We start from the raw sequence: 16,402 nt of genomic DNA, 5'->3' as shown, positions 1-16,402 counted from the left end.
GTGTCCAAGAACTAGTCAGAGGGCACAAATCCATTGAGAGAGCATGGTATAGTGAAAGCCTCAACAAGATGGGCACGAGACTCATTGGACTTACCGCGGGCATAATACTGGTTGCAATGATCAACACAATGACCGTCAAGATGACATATCTGGCAACGAGGAGGGTGAAACCTTGACCAGAATGATTTTGGCCTCGTTTGACATAATGGTGGCAAAAACCATTGGTTCGGCCATGGCTGCGACTAGAGCAGTGGTAGGTCGACCAATCCGAACTACCAGATGCAGCAATGAAAGCAACAACGGGAGAAACTGAACTCTCGAGAAATTTTTGGAAGAGGTCTAAGCTCTCGGCTCTGGAGATGAGGTCAATGAAACGAGAGAGAGGCGTGAGGACCATTTGTGTGATGGATAAGGTGGAGAATTCAACACCAAGTCCATAGAGAAACTAGTGGAGTTTGTCGGTGTTGTTAGCAAGTATGCCGATCGCGTGAAGCTGATCACTGGTAGTATCTACAGCGGTAAACTAAGGGGTGGTAGAATTTGTCTAGCGAGAAGGGGAAGAAGTTGACTTTTCTAGGTAAAGTTGGTTGTGGAGGAGAGTTTAATGGTAATCATATAAATTAGGGTATAAAATAGGAAAAGATGAGAAAATGATTAAATGGCCATTGAGGTTTGACCCGATAGATACTTCGCGTTTGAAAACTTTGGAAAAAGGGAGACCGGGAGTTGCCGTAAATTTTGAAAAGAGTTGATTTTTTATTTAAAAAAAAAATCTTTGTGAACGGAACTAGGCACAAGATTGAACCACAGGCCAATGCTAGCCTGAGTTCGCTTGCTTGGGTTGGATGAAGGCTCGGTCCGAGGAGGAATTAGCCCTCGGACTCGAGGGAAAAATAATAATAATAAATAAATAAATGATGGTGAGAGAAATCGGGGAACGCCGGTGGTCTCTCGGGAGAGCAATCGGTGCCGCAGGACGCGACGAGAATGCATACGGCGGAGAAAGGGGGAACCGATGCGCCAAGGTGGGCAGCAGAGGAAGCAGAGCAAATCTCGACGAACGAGACCGTGGATCGTTCCGGCAAATCTAGCCGTTCGGGCTCGGAGAATCTTCTCACCGTTCGGGCTCGGGGAATCTTCTCGCCGGAAAAAAATGCTATCAGATAGACAAGGGATCGACGGTGACTGATACCATGTGAGATTTTATTAAAAATTTCTTTATTCACCACAAATTAGAACTGAGTTTACACTGGAATTTATACATAAAATTTACGAATGTTATCGGGTTTTTCTCCTCTCGGCTAACCGGTATTCTACCTCTGATTCCGGTAATGGAAGCCTGGTCTTCAAGCTTTTGTTATGGCGGCATATCGTTCACATCATGTTCTGATAACATACCATGCTGCTCATATTATAAAACGAGGAAGGTGTGGCCGTTAATATGACTAACAATAAGTCAGCAACGAAAATGGCAGTGGCTTCATATTTCTGATTTGTTTACATTAAACCAAGTATTATTAAATAAAGAAAGCTAGCCTTCTCAGAAGAATCAATCTGTCCACTTGGAAATCGGATTAGAGAAGCTACCCAGAGTTTCAGCTTACCAAAAACCCAACAGAGATTAGGCAAAAGTTGGCCAACTAACTCTGTTTCCAATGAACTTCAACAGAATCTACTCCCTATAAATCCAACCCATTCTCCTCTCTGCAGCTCAAATCCAAAGATCAGAAATCTTACAAGCTTAAGTGTCTCCAGCAGTTTCAGCAACAGGAAAATCAGATCAGAGATGGCTGCAAAGAGGGTAATGGAGATTGGTCTAGCTCTGATCCTACTTACTACATTTTGTCTGGAGGCCTTTGCTCAATCCAGCTGCACGACTGCACTAGTTAGCCTCTCGCCATGCCTAAACTACATTACAGGGAATTCCTCATCCCCTTCATCTTCCTGCTGCTCTCAGTTGGCTAGTGTTGTTGAGTCTCAGCCAAAGTGCCTTTGCTCTGTCCTTAGTGGTGGGGGCTCATCTCTAGGCCTCAATATTAATCAAACTCAGGCTCTGGCCCTTCCAGGTGCTTGCAAGGTCCAGACTCCACCAGTCAGCCGTTGCAGTGGTATGTACATTTCAACTTGAGTTCAGTACCTTCTTTTGCAGAAGACACTTCAAATCTATAAAACAAGTTCTACTCAGCTTCTGAATTCATGTGGTTATGTATTGATCAGGTGCCGGAGCCCCCTCGACGTCTCCGGCGGACGATACACCGGCATCACCTGCTAAGCCAACTACCCCATCGGTACCTGACATTCCTTCAGGTGAATCATCTAATTCATAATCCTCTTTTGTCCAGCTCTTTTACGGAAAGAGTTAAAAATAACTTAGTTCTGAAGTTGATGCTTGTTGGGAATGCAGGAAGTGGATCAAAGACTGTTCCATCAACCCCTGTGGATTCCTCTGATGCCGTTTCAACCAAACTGTTCCTCTCTCCATTTTTCCTCCTATCATTCTTTGCATCATTTGCTTCAGCTCTCAGTGCCTTCTGAGCTCAGAATCTGTTGCGTCTTAATGTAGTAAGATTTGCATGTTTCTGTTGAATTAAATACCCATTTGATTTCGAGGTTCTTTATGGGGGTGGAAGGGAGATTTCTTGTATACCTTTTCTCTTAATAATATGATAGTTTTTTCTTCCAAGAGAGTTCCATATAATCTGGCTCGTTGTTTTCATAATTAAAGATCTAAATAAATTGAACAGAATCTTCATTGCTCATGAAAGCCTGATAATATCGTTACAGTCAGTTTGGAAACTTCTGTGCGAGGAGATCAATATTAGGAAAGGTGAATAAATACTTTTACTGACGTTCATTGCGTCCATTTTTTCTATTCAATTTGCACCAGGTATTGGATGATCAGATACTGTCTCTGCATAGATTGGGGACTGATTCATGTGAAGCATTTAATTGAGAACGAAACAGATGTAACAGAGCAACATTAATCACCATGATTGACAATCAACCCTTCACATGACGCTAGTCTATGTTTACTTCAGGGTTATAATTGTTATTGAACTAATAAGAGTTAATTGTTAAAATACTCTTCTGGGTTCTAGCTCTTTCGATGCAGAAAATGCATTTTCCCCCTCCATCAGGGATGCAGTAGTGACCTCATTGAAGGAAATGTTGAAGTCCAGCAGCAGAAACGATCTATCCGGAAACAACAATATTAAATAGCACAATTAGATTTTAGATGTGCTAGCAGTGTTAGTTTAGAACGTTTTATCCTAAAAACACCCAGATGTTTCCTGGATTACAGAGGATAGCATGTTGGGCAAGTAAAGCATAACTAATTTCAACCACTGAACAGGTGGAGGTCACAGCAGATTACCAAATCTAAAGTAGTTGTTAGGCAGAACATAAAGAAACATCTTGTAGATCCCTCGATTAGACTTGATTGTTACTGATTGTACTAGATAAGCACTTCAAGGGCCTAAAGAAACAACAAAGTGAGTAGCTATTTAGACAGAGAATCTCCAAATAATATTGCTCAAATTAAATAGTAACACCTTTCACAAAGGTTGAGCTGAATAACAAAAAGAAAAGGTAAATAGGAAACCCAATCAAAACTCACTTCAAAAGGTAACATCCCATATCTAAAGATCATTCTGTACTTCTTTTTCCCACCTCAGAATCACTTTATCAATCATTTGAGATTAGGAAAAGTTGGCCAACCACAACTCCATACTCGGCATCGGGCATGCTTATAAATCACACAACTTCTGAGCTCCCAGCACCCCACACCCTTTTGCAGAAGTCCTTCACAGAATTCCATTTTTTGTGATATCCAAGCAAGTAGAGATTCAGCAGCAAATGACCATAAGAGGGGCAGAGATGGGTCTCATGATTGTGCTGGTGGCCACTGCACTTTGGACAGGGGCCAGAGCTCAAACGAGCTGCACAACTGCCCTTGTTAGCCTGTCTCCATGTCTGAGTTACATTACTGGGAATTCCACCACACCTTCAGCTTCTTGCTGTACACAGCTTGCTACTGTTGTCAATACCCAGGTAAAGTGCCTCTGCACAGTTCTTAATGGTGGAGCCTCGTCCATCGGAATTGCTCTCAATCAGACACAGGCTCTAACTCTTCCAGGAGCATGCAAGATTCAGACACCGCCAGTAAGCCAATGCAATGGTAAGCTCCAGAAAACCTGTTTTGAGCACAGCTTCACTGTACATAAGTGGCTACAAAATGCATAACATATGAAAGACTCATAACATGCTTGGGATGGATGTCAATGGCATCAAATACACAACCCCAAGCACAGATAAGAGATGTATATGTTGCATCTTTCTGTTGATTTTGGGGCAGCAACAAACAGAGGAATACCCTCCTCTGGATGAATTAGTTTCATGTTAGCAGAAGATGTGACACACTATTAGCCATCGTTTGTTTAGTGATTTGAAATATGTAACTGAAGATTCTTTTTATTATCAGCTGTTGGGGCACCGGCAACTTCTCCTGCAGCATCTCCCTCAACCACACCGGCTTCTCCAACTATGCCCACAACACCAACTGCTACTTCCCCTGTTAGCCCATCGACCCCATCAGTTCCAAGCATTCCTTCAGGTAAATGTTCCCCTCTAAACATGTTTCATGGAAAAAATGTCAATCTCAAGGAAAAGAGCCCAAATGGTCAGGGCTTAGAAGCTAACTCTTGAGCTGAACTCTTGTTTTGGCAATTGCCCTTGGCTGGTTTATTCCTCTCAGTGTCTTTTGCTTGTGTCTGATGGCTTTAGCAAGGCTACATTCTGTCAGCTTAGCTTGGTTTCAGCCAGGAGTTCAAATTTTCATGTATTTAGGAACTGAACCTTTATTCCAAGTTTTAACTACCATCTGAATGCAGGAGCTGGATCAAAGACTGTACCATCAAAGAGTGGGGAATCCTCAGCTGCAAGCTCTAGCATGCTCCCGGTTCCTATGTTGTTCTTTCTCCTATGCATAGCAGCATATGCCCCAAGCCTCCCGGTGTTCTGACTGCAATATGCGCTTTGGTGTTTTATGTTTGTCCTGCTTGTATCTCTGATAATTATACCTGGTCTTTTCATATGATTCAATGGAGAGATTCTCCGAGATTGATTGTGTTGTTCTCTTTCCCTGAATTCAAGGATTGTCTTCCTTTTCTACTGCATCGATTTGTTTGATCCGTTATCACCGGTACATTAACATCATACACGAAACAGTTTGGGAACAACAGGCTTTAGCACTAAACGGTCGAGAATTCAGAAATCAGAATTGTCTACGCGGCAAAAAAAAAAAAGATCTTGGGAACCGGAATTAAGTCCTTACCACAGTCGATAACAGAGAATTCACCAAGCAGCACAAAACACAAAAAAAAAACTTCCAAAAACTATTAATCAACGATCAATCAAGCTGCTTAGGATCAGCAGCGAGACGACTGTAACTCACCCCGTCTCTAGCCTTTCCCTTTAACATCACCTCTCTGGCGAAGCCCGCCTTCTCCAGCACCCTCCGAGACGCCGGATTCTCAACGTCAGCGACTGCTTCCAGCCTCCCCAGTACCCAGGTGCCAAGACGCAACCAATTCTGAACTGGGAATTGTCGGCAGAGACCTCGAGATAGATTTTATTAATAAAATATAATAAAATATTTTGATAGATTTAACATTAAAAAGATATTATCATTAAACTTTTCAATTAATAAATTAAGATAAATAAGTTGAAAAATAAAATATTAAATTAATTAATTATAAAAATACAGTACTTAAACAAAAAAAATTACTTTATAATGGCCAAATACTTAATCAAATGTTTACTTTTAAAATGTATAAATTGTCACTCTTAAATTAGTAATTAAATATAATACTTAAAATCATGAATTTATATAAATAAATAAGAGATTATTTTATTATATAAAAATATTTCTATAGATTTAAATTTTATAAGAAGGTTTTATTTAATTTTTATTAATGAAATCAGACATATTTTATATTTTTTAAAATTAATAAAATAAAAATATTAATTTAATTAAATATAAAAAAACCAAAAAAAATATATTTACTTTTATAATGTCCATATGCTTAATCAAATTATTACTTTTACACTATCTAAATTCTCACTCTTAAATTAGTAATTAAATATAATATTAAAAGTCAATAATTTATATAAATAAACAAAGAGGGTATTTTATTATATAAAACACTTTGATAGATTTAACTTATATTAGATGGTTTTATTGAACTTTTTATTAATAAAATAATATAAATTTTAGATTTGCCTAAATTAATAAATAAGATAAATAAGTAGAAAAAAATAAATTAATCAAATATAAAAATACAAAAAATCTTTCTTTTATTATGTCTAGATGCTTAATCAACTTGTTACTTTTACAATATCTACATTCTTACTCTTAAATTGGTAATTAAAAATAATATTAAAATTTATTAATTTATATAAATAAATAAGATGTTTTATTATATAAAATGTAAGGATATAATTGATATATTTCCTTTGTAAAAAGTTAAAGAGGCGAGACATGAGAGGATCAAGAGACCGACTATAGAAGAGGGTAGGAGCATGGCAGGAGCAGACAAGGTTAAAGAGAAAAAAATGAGCGAGAGGAAGGGAGTCCAGAATGAGCGAGTGAAAGTGAATTACAAAAGTAAGTTTCACTCATTTTAAGAGGTGCACACTAAAGCTTTGGGCCCCATCAAAGTGAATAAATTTATCTAGCTGTTCACTTTTTCTATATTTTATGGAATTTTATTATACTAGCTAATTTTTAAAAAATAATAACACAAATAACCAACTTTTGAACTTAATTACACAAATACCTAACTTTGACTTGTCAACTACACATGTGTACCGTCAAAGGCAACAGGTAAACTTAGACCGCTTACGTGGTACACATCATCATGCACACCGGTATGTGAAGAGTCTTACGCCATATCACCCGCCATGTGATAAAAAAAGTCGCGTCATCCTTGACATGTCATAAGCCGCATCATTGATTGCCACGTAAACCCTCCACATCACTTTGTTTTTTTCTCCCATTTTCTTTTCATGATTGATTTAGGTTATTTATAATTTTTTTTAAAGATAATAATTTATAGTTTTAAAAAATCTTACACATTTCATTTTATTACCTTCACTTTAATATAATAAAAAATATAAGAATTGATTATTAACTATTTAAAAACATTTTTTAATATATTTAATACTTTATTTATTTAATACCTTAATGTAATTATTTTACTTTAAGATATTATTTAATTTAATACAATCTTTAGTAAAAAAAAAAATAGTTTTAAAGTTCTTATTTGTTGGTACAAATATTTTGCCTTCTTTTTTATAATAACAAAACATAAAATTCGTATATTAATTAATTAGAAAATTTTATACCTATTTAACAAGTTTTATTATCCAATTTAAAAAATACTTAAAAAATATTTAAGAGTTTAAAAATCTAATTTATCAGTTCATGTTTTATTACCTCATATTTAAAAATATATAGAATAATATTTTTAAAATATATTTAAATCATAAAAATATATTTTTGAAAATAAATATTTAGTTTTATAAATATATTTTAAAAATAATAATAAAATTTAAATATTTATAATTGTTTTTTAAATTATTATAAAAATATTTAAAATAATTATATATTTTCAAATTTATTTAAATATTTAATTTTAACAAAACTTAAAATAATTTAAAATTTCTTATTTTTTAAATATTTATTCAATGATGTGGCATTGTATGGGGTGATGTGGCTTCTCAATGACATGGCATAAGACTTTTTGTGCACTTACATGTCTCCTTGGACTGTACACATGTGCAATTAACCGGTCTAAGTTGATTATTTGTGCAATTAAGTTCAAAAGTTGGTTATTTGTATTATTATTTAAAAATCTTGGGTAATATACCAAAATTCCCTTCCCATTATAACTTCCACACAATTAGGACTTTCCCTGTCTTCCTCGTTGGTCTCTCTCCATCCTCTATCCTCCTAAAAATATTTAAAAATATTTTAAAAATATTTTAAATAATTAAATATTTTTCAAAAATATATATAATTTTCAAAATTATCTAAATATTTGTAAAAAATATTGAAATATTTTAATTTAAAAAATATTAAAAATATTTTAAAATTTTATTATTTTTTAATTATTTATTCGATGATGTGGCATCCACATGGGTTGATGTGGTTTCCACATGAGGTGACATGACAAATGACTCTTGGGGTGCTGATGAAGCGTGATGACATGGCACCATGCAAGCGGTCATGGCTTTGATTGTACACATCTGCAGTGAATGGTAAAAATTGGGTATTTATGCAATTAAGTTCAAAAATTGGTTATTTGTGTAATTATTTAGGAATTCTCTGTCCTCGCTTGTCTTTCTCTCCGTCCTCTCTGCTCCCGTACCTCTCCATTAGCGTCATGAACGGAGTTTTTCTCCCCCGTTGAGATCACGACTAAGACAGTCATCTCTCTTACCACGAACCAGGAAAGTGCAAAAATTTCCACCATCGTCAAGACTCAAGGGTTCCCATCTCCTCTACACATCGCTTGGAAGAACAAGGCACGTGATTAGAGAACGAGAAGTTCTAACTTCTGAGACGTAAGCTCGCGTTTCTACGATACGAAATATCAAGACTGGTTTTATTATTTTTCTGATTCTTTAACACTTCTGCTTCTTAATATTACAAAATCGAGATAAACAACCCTGTAACTCTCATTTTTTTTTCTTCACATGATAAGCCGCTTCAATTGACAATACTTCTAGCCTTTGCCTTTACTGGGTGTTAACACAAGTAGCGCATTACTCTTTACGTTTCTTGTTTACTGGGTTGATTTTGTCTGGTTCAATCCTCTTTTCCATTTCTTCCAGGTTTTATGGAGAAAATCTTCTCTGCTGACTCGTGTTTTAAATTTCACATGGACCAGAACAAGACCCCATTTGAGAACTTCATTGAATCAACGAATCAGTCGAAGCAGCAGAAGCCCATGAAAGACATTAATGTCGATGTTTTGAGCAGTGATTTGTGGGAGGAGATCTTTTTTCGATTGCCATGCAAGTCACCATGTGAAGCCAAATGCGTCTCAAAAGCCTGGATTACTCTGATATCCAATGCAAATCCACCGCAGCCATTAACGACGCCAGGCTCGTTCTACCGCAAGGCCAAGATCCTGACCAGGGAATACGTTTCTGTATATATCAGAAGAAGAACCCCAATCTGGAGGCCTGAGTCTGGAATTCCTACCATGCTATTATGAAAAAGAATTCAAGATTGACAATACTTGCAATGGTCTGATTATCTGCTCCAATATATCCGTTCATGGCCGTATCAGAATCATGACTTACTCTATGTGCAACCCTCTCAACTAGGAATGGATTGAGTTTCCTTAGAGACGACAGAAAGCATGCTCCAGTGTGCCCACCGCAGCCTTGGATTTTGATTCCTCCGTCTCAATCCACTTCAAAGTCTTCCGCTTCCATTCGAACATGAGGGACTTCAATGATTCTTGCTTCTAACTTTTCTTTAATAAAGTGTCTATCAACTTCAACATGTTTAGTTCTATCATGCTGGACTGGGTTGTGGGCAATATCACATGCAGCCTTATTGTCACAATATAATTTCATAGGACTTGTTAGCTCAATATGTAGTTCTTGTATCAGATTTTTTATCCATAATAATTCACATATTGCCTTGGCCATTCCCCTGTATTTGGCTTCAGCTGAAGATCTAGCCACCACCTCTTGTTTCTTACTTCTCCAAGTGACCAAATTTTCACCTACAAATGTAAAGTATCCAGATGTAGACCGTCGATCTTCTATTGACCCAGCCCAATCGGCATCGGTATAACCTTCAATTTTCAAGTCACCTCCCTTTTTAAATAAAATTCCTTTCCCTGGAGATGATTTCAAGTAGCGCAGGATACGATTGACGACATTCATATGTTCTTCACTTGGAGAGTGCATAAATTGACTAACCACACTTAGTACATAAGCTAAGTCTGGTCGGGTATGTGCAAGATACATTAACCTCCCAACTAGTCTCTGATAACGTTCTTTGTTAGCAGGAACTTGATCTGAATGTATTCCCAGTTTCAGATTTTCTTCCATAGGAGTACTGACTGGACTACATGCTGTCATACCAATTTCCTTCAATAAATCCAAAGCATATTTTCGTTGGGATAGAAAAATTCCTTCCTTGGATCTGGACACTTCAATGCCAAGAAAATATTGTAAGTAGCCAAGATCCTTCATTTCAAATTCTCTAGCAAGACGACTTTGCAATGATTTCTTTTCTTCTGGATCATTCCCAGTGACTATCATATCATCAACATATACAATAAGAGTTATGATGGCCTCCTTGTTATATTTCAGGAAGAAAGTATGATTTGAGTTGCTTTGCTTGTATCCGATAGATTTCATAAAATTCGTGAACCTTCCAAACCAAGCCCTCGGGGATTGCTTCAAACCATATAGGGATTTCCTCAGTTTACATACTTGTTTGCATCCTTTGTTTTGCATAATGCATCCAGGAGGTAATTCCATATATACTTCTTCTTGGAGATCTCCATGCAAAAATGCATTTTTTACATCAAACTGATATAAGGGCCAATCAAGATTCATAGCCAGAGATAGTAGAATTCGAACGGTGTTGATTTTGGCCACTGGTGCGAATGTCTCCATATAATCGATCCCGTAGGTTTGAGTATATCCTTTGGCGACAAGCCTTGCTTGGAACCTTTCAATGGTGTCATCGGCTTTATATTTAATGGTAAATACCCACCTGCATCCAATTGGTGTCTTTCCTACAGGTAGGTCAACCACTTCCCATGTTGAATTCTTTTGAAGGGACCTCATTTCTTCATTCATGGCTTCTTTCCATTTAGGATCTTTCAAGGCTTCCTGCACACTATTAGGAATAGATATAGCAGATAATTGATTCACAAATACTTCATTTGCCTTTGACAATCTATGATAAGACACAAAATTATGCATGGGATACTGAGATTTAGAGGTGAGAAGAGGTTCATAATTGACTCTTGGTTTTCCTGTTGTGGTTCGATGAGGTAGCACTCTTAGTTGAGTTTCAGAACTTACCTGAGGTTCAGACATGGATTCGGACTCAGAAGGCAATTGATCCATTGGTACATTATGAAGGGGGGAAGATGGCGGTTGAGACTCTGGTTGCATCACTTCCATCTGGTCTTGTCTTTCTCCATCCTGTGAATCATGTTGATTTGTATCATTTTGATGTCCACAGCTGTAATCGGAATATTGACCACTTGTAGTATCCAAGATATCCAAATGATGATAAAGGTTCTTCAATTCAATCCTATTCTCCCCCTATATTGAAGATTCGGGAGTAGAATAATACATGTTTTCTTCGTGAAATACTACATCAAGACTGACATACAATTTGCGAGAGGGAGGATGATAACAACGATAACCTTTCTGATGTTGAGCATAACCAACAAAAACACACTTGAGAGCTCGGGGTTCCAATTTATGTCTCAATGACTTATGGAGGTGAACAAAGGCTGCACACCCAAAAACTTTAGGTGGCAGATTCGGCACAGCAGGTGCACTTATGGTTTTATGAAGAACACTCAAGGGAGTTTGAAATTGTAACACACTCGAGGGTATTCGATTGATAAGGTAAGCTATAGTTGTGATGACTTCACCCCAGTAACTAGCCGACATATGAGCTTCAAATAAGGAAGCACGAACAACCTCAAGGAGGTGGCGGTTCTTTCGCTCTGCAACCCCATTTTGCTGAGGGGTGTACGGACAAGTAGTTTGATGAGTAATACCATGATCATCTAGATATTCTTTGAAACTTTGATTCACAAATTCTCCACCATTGTCACTTCGAAGAGTTCGTATTGTAGAATGATACCGAGTGACTATCATTCTGTGAAATTGTTTGAACAACGAACCAACTTCACTTTTTGACTTCATTAAACAAATCCAAGTCATACGGATGTGATCATCAATAAAAGAAACAAACCACCGTTTATCACTAAGAGATGCTATATTTGCTGGACTCCACACATTAGAGTGAATAATCATAAACGGTTTTGAGCTCCTATTCATGCTTATTTGGAATGGAACACAATGGCTTTTCACCAATTCACATACATCACACTTAAAATCTGAAATAGATAGTTTGGTAAAAAGTGTAGGAAACAATTTCTTTAAATAACCAAAGGATGAATGACCCAACCGTTTATGCCATAACCAAATGTCAGAATCTGCAGATTTATTCTTCATGGAGAACGCTTGGGCTAACTGATGAAAACTTTCTGGCTGCAGATCAAGGTAATAGAGTTTCCCCCTTCTAGTACCATACCCAATTGTCTTCTGAGTTCGAATGTCCTTAAAAACACAAAGGTTAGGCCAAAAACCCACAATACAATGCAGAGTACGAGTTATTTGAGCAATTGATAAGAGATTATGATTGAGGGTTGGAACAACTAATACAGAATCAAGACTCAGATTTTCAGTGAGAATGATAGAACCTTCTCCAATAATGTGAGATGGAGTACCATTTGCTGTAGATACGATATGTTGTTCAGATGGTTTCATACTTTTAACATGATGATTGTCAAAGGTCATATGATCGGTATCACCAGAATCAATTATCCATTCACTCTTTCTACTAGGAGTGGAAGTATTAAGAACCTTACCAGATGTAGCGATTAAAACTGATGCATCCTCAGTTGTGTGAGAGGTGGAAGGTTCTGCTACTACAACGGAAGCATGATTATTTGATTTGGAGTTCCGTTTGCGAGGCGCTTTTGTAGGGTCCCACCATTCTGGATACCCGATAAGTTCATAACATTGTTCCTTTGTATGCCCAGTCTCACCACAGTGAGTACAAATGCGCTCTGGTTTGGTTGTTCCAACCTCATAACTACGATTTTGAGATCCTGATGTTCGATTTTGATAACTGTTAGGACCAGTTGGTCGAGCTGTTTTAGGCTTAGCTCGACGTGCTACCATTGCAGATGTCTCAACACGGTCAACTTCAGTATTTAAAGTGGTTCTACGAACAGAGTCACGACGTACATAAGCATAGGCTTCTTCAAGATCCAATATCGGGTCTTTTCTGAGAATTTCGCCACGGACTTGTTCAAATTCTGCATCCAATCCATTTAAGAAAATATGAACGCGCAATCTTTCAACGGATTTCCTATAAGCGATAACATCATCAGGATCTTTCATTATAGTCTTGTCACGATGATCAAACTCTTGAAAAATTTCCACAAAATCACCATAATACGTTGATAAAGGACGACCAGTCTGTTTGGTAGAGAAAACTCTCTGATTCAATGAAAATAATTGTGATTCATCTGACCCATCATAGAAAGCTTTTTCCATAGCATTCCATATTTCGCGTGCGGTACGCAGCCGAATATAACGCTTCATAATATCTGGTGACATAGAGTTTAACAACCACCCCTTGACTTTTTGATTTTTAGCATACCATTTCGCATAGGAGGTATCCGTTTCTTGTGGGAATGGTGTTTTTCCCATAATATATTCGAGTTTTTCTCGTCCCGCAATTTGTATCTCCATGATTTGGGACCATACATCATAGTTGACTTCGGTAAGAGTGACACTGGTTGTAAAACCAGAGTTTTCGGATTGCACATGAATAATCGGTGTTAATTCCTTCGACATGATGAAAAGAAGGTCCGTATACTGATTCGGTGTGGTCCGGTTCACTAAAAATAATATTGGTTCGGTCCAGTCCGGTCTGGTCCGATCCGTATACTGATTCGGTGTGGTCCGATTCCCTTTCTAAAAAAATAATATTGGTCCGGTTCGGTCTGGTCCGATCAGTAGACTGGTTTGGTCCGGTTCGCTTATGCTGGGCCGATCTTGGTCTGTCCGAGAAATCCGGTCTCGGACAAAAATAATTATACGACATCTAAGTTAAAAAAAAAAAAAAAATCTTGCTTCGGTTACTGTACCTCTTCTTCGTCGAGACGACGAAGTTTTCGTCTCGACAGTGCGTCCCTCCCCCTTCGCCGGTTCGTCTCGACAGTGCGTCTCCCCCTTCGCCGGCGTCAGTGAAGGTCGGTTGAGGTCCAAGCAGTCGCTCGGCTTTGATCGTCGGTGGCCTGCGGAACGTCCGAACAGCTCTGTTTCGTAGCGAGTAGTCGGTCGACGAAGGTTTTTGATGGAAGGCCGAGCAGTGGCTCGGATACAGTCGTCGGTAGCCCGCGGAACATCTTGACGAAGCTTTCTGATGGAAGATCGTCGGCGGCGGCCTGCGGAGCTTCCGAACAACTCTGTTTCGCGGCAAAACAAAGTTTAGATTACGGAACAGAGATTTTTTGCTATGTTCTTCGACTACAACTACGGAACAGAGCTTTCGCTCTGCTCTTTGGCGACGAGAAGGAGAAGAAAATGATTCTCCTGCTCTGATACCAAGTCGAAAATAATAATTCACAATTCAATCTCTTGATTTTTTATTCACATCGTCAACTTAAATAGCCGTTTTACAGAATATACATTTGGAAAAATAATGAGTGATTAACGGGATTACCCAATCACCGGATTTACAGAATATTTACATGATTTCTCCTTAAGGGAAGAAATCTCAGAGTAAATTTTAACATAGCGGTATACTAAGATGTAATTTCTAAACACTAGGTAGTTCGTAGTTCTCCAATACTAAAAAAATTATATTTTTTGAAGGTATGAATCTTCAAATGTTTTTTCAATCTGTCGCAAGTGCCATGCATTGTCAAGAACTTGGATGACTATTATATGTCAAGAACTTGGATGACTATTATATGGAATGCAAGTGGCCATCGGCAACCGTTAACGACACCTGGAGTTCTGAGTCTGGAGTTCTTATCCTGCTATAAAGAAGAACATTTTACGATTAAAAGTACTTGCAATGGATTGATTCTTTGCTCAAACTTATCTGACCATGGCGATTTCAGAATCATGAATTACTACATGTGTAACCCTATTACGAACCAATGGATTGAGATTCCAGAGCGACGAGATTTGTGGCTATTCCGTCTGCTTCTCGTAGCTTTGGTTTTTGAACCCTCCGTCTCTAGCCACTTCAACGTCATCTTCCTGTACGAGACGGGAGAAAGTGAAACTGGGAAGTAGGTTTGGGTTGTGTAAAAGTGAAACTGGGAAAGTAGGTTGTGTACACAGTGCACGGGGAAGTACGATGCAGTCACAGTCACTGTAATCGTAAAATGTTCTGGTTTATTTGAACGGGCTTTCGTACAGATTATGTGATGCAGAGAATCTGTTGTGTTTGGATATTGACGAAAAGAGATTCGTTCCCATCAAGCTGCCGGAGATGACAAAAAGCAAAGTATGCGAAAGAATGAAACTGTACTTGATGGTAATCGACTACTTCCTCTATTTCATCAGAGCCCATGAATCCGGTGAACGAACCCAGAGGCTAGTAGTTTGGAAGTTGGAGGACAATGCAAGTGGAAAATGGGTTCTGAAGCTCGAAGTTGCCGCAGATGCCATTATAGGGAAACTTCCTTGCTGCAGTGAGTTCCGTTGGCTCTACTACGCGGCGGCTCATCGTCCCGATTCAGAGGCAATTTTCCTTGCTAGGATACCCGAGAGGGACCGAGAGGAAGAGGAAGGGGTGGAGATTTTCAAGTATAATCTCACAGACAAGAGGCTACAGAAAGATTGCATGTATTCGAAAGATGATGTGTACGGTATGTTTGAGGCCTTTGCCTTCCCCCGGTTCTTACCATTCTCGCCTCCGCCGGTGGAGTTCTTTCTATGGCGGCAACCAGACCCATCTTGATCGAATTTATACCAGTCACGGAGGGCTCAATTTTGTGATCAAGCGTATCGAATGTATACAGTATGTAAGCATTGTGTATTAGATGTATGTGCGATTTATATATTTAGGAGCATGTCTCCCACTTCAAAAATCTAATTTGTAGCTTGATTCATTTGTACAATTCTCTCTTCTTTCTTAGGGTTTTTAAGTTGCATTGGGCAGCTTGAACATGTGCCGTGCATCAAGATAGTTGTAGAAAGATTAAGGTGGATAGGCATCAAGTATTAACTAATACCTCTGTTCCTGCCCTTGTAAGCATTCAATATTGTTCTGCAACTGTAATTTCAAAATGTAGTAGTTGTCTCTGAACTTTGGTTGAAACGGGTCTGTGGACTTGCTTTTAACATCTCATGATTTATGGCAAATCTTGCTTCACTCTGACCATGGAATTCAAATTTGTCTGGAAGCTGTGGTGTGGATTACAAGCAAAAAGAGGAAGTAACTCTCTAGAAGAATTGAGTAATTTTAAGAAGAACTAACAAATTGACATTCATAGACTGTTATTGTCCGCTGATGCATTTATTGAATAAGGAACAT

The 16,402-nt window shown here is 38.2% G+C and overlaps 2 protein-coding genes across 3 annotated transcripts; one reads left to right on the top strand and one right to left on the bottom strand.

Moving 5' to 3' along the window:
* The first annotated feature begins 951 nt into the window (after positions 1–951).
* On the top strand, positions 952–2,670 carry LOC137948826 (non-specific lipid transfer protein GPI-anchored 5-like). Of its 2 annotated transcripts, none has more exons than XM_068795005.1 (4): positions 952–1,195; positions 1,756–2,108; positions 2,218–2,307; positions 2,405–2,670. In XM_068795005.1, the coding sequence occupies exons 2-4, from the start codon at positions 1,787–1,789 to the stop codon at positions 2,533–2,535; spliced, it is 543 nt and encodes a 180-aa protein (XP_068651106.1). In that variant the 5' UTR covers positions 952–1,195; positions 1,756–1,786; the 3' UTR covers positions 2,536–2,670. The 2 variants fall into 2 exon arrangements, with proteins under 2 accessions (XP_068651106.1, XP_068651105.1); XM_068795004.1 differs by having other exon boundaries at positions 1,711–2,108.
* A 6,485-nt stretch (positions 2,671–9,155) lies between these two features.
* Positions 9,156–13,704, bottom strand: LOC137948439 (uncharacterized). The gene is made up of 3 exons (XM_068794525.1): positions 12,727–13,704; positions 11,119–11,241; positions 9,156–9,272 (listed from the first exon to the last, which is right to left on the bottom strand). The coding sequence occupies exons 1-3, from the start codon at positions 13,702–13,704 to the stop codon at positions 9,156–9,158; spliced, it is 1,218 nt and encodes a 405-aa protein (XP_068650626.1).
* Between the last annotated feature and the right edge of the window lie 2,698 nt (positions 13,705–16,402).

Source organism: Aristolochia californica, unplaced genomic scaffold (assembly GCF_029961685.1).
Source record: "Aristolochia californica isolate CCGP_79_NKW_82.1479 unplaced genomic scaffold, dmAriCali1.0.hap1 SCAF_13, whole genome shotgun sequence".
Lineage (NCBI taxonomy): Eukaryota > Viridiplantae > Streptophyta > Magnoliopsida > Piperales > Aristolochiaceae > Aristolochia > Aristolochia californica.
The sequence above is the reverse complement of the archived record's forward strand: the minus strand, read 5'-3'. Positions and strand labels throughout refer to the sequence as shown.

Bases quoted from the DNA above. Each gene is read 5' to 3' on its own strand.
- LOC137948826 (XM_068795005.1), top strand. From the start codon at position 1,787: ATGGCTGCAAAGAGGGTAATGGAGATTGGTCTAGCTCTGATCCTACTT. The intron at 2,109-2,217 runs GTATGTACATTT...TGTATTGATCAG, and splicing joins ACCAGTCAGCCGTTGCAGTG to GTGCCGGAGCCCCCTCGACG. The intron at 2,308-2,404 runs GTGAATCATCTA...TTGGGAATGCAG, and splicing joins GGTACCTGACATTCCTTCAG to GAAGTGGATCAAAGACTGTT.
- LOC137948439 (XM_068794525.1), bottom strand. From the start codon at position 13,704: ATGTCGAAGGAATTAACACCGATTATTCATGTGCAATCCGAAAACTCT. The intron at 11,242-12,726 runs GTTTTAATCGCT...CATGATTCACAG, and splicing joins ACACAACTGAGGATGCATCA to GATGGAGAAAGACAAGACCA. The intron at 9,273-11,118 runs GTAAGTTCTGAA...TTTTCATAATAG, and splicing joins AATCCATGTCTGAACCTCAG to CATGGTAGGAATTCCAGACT.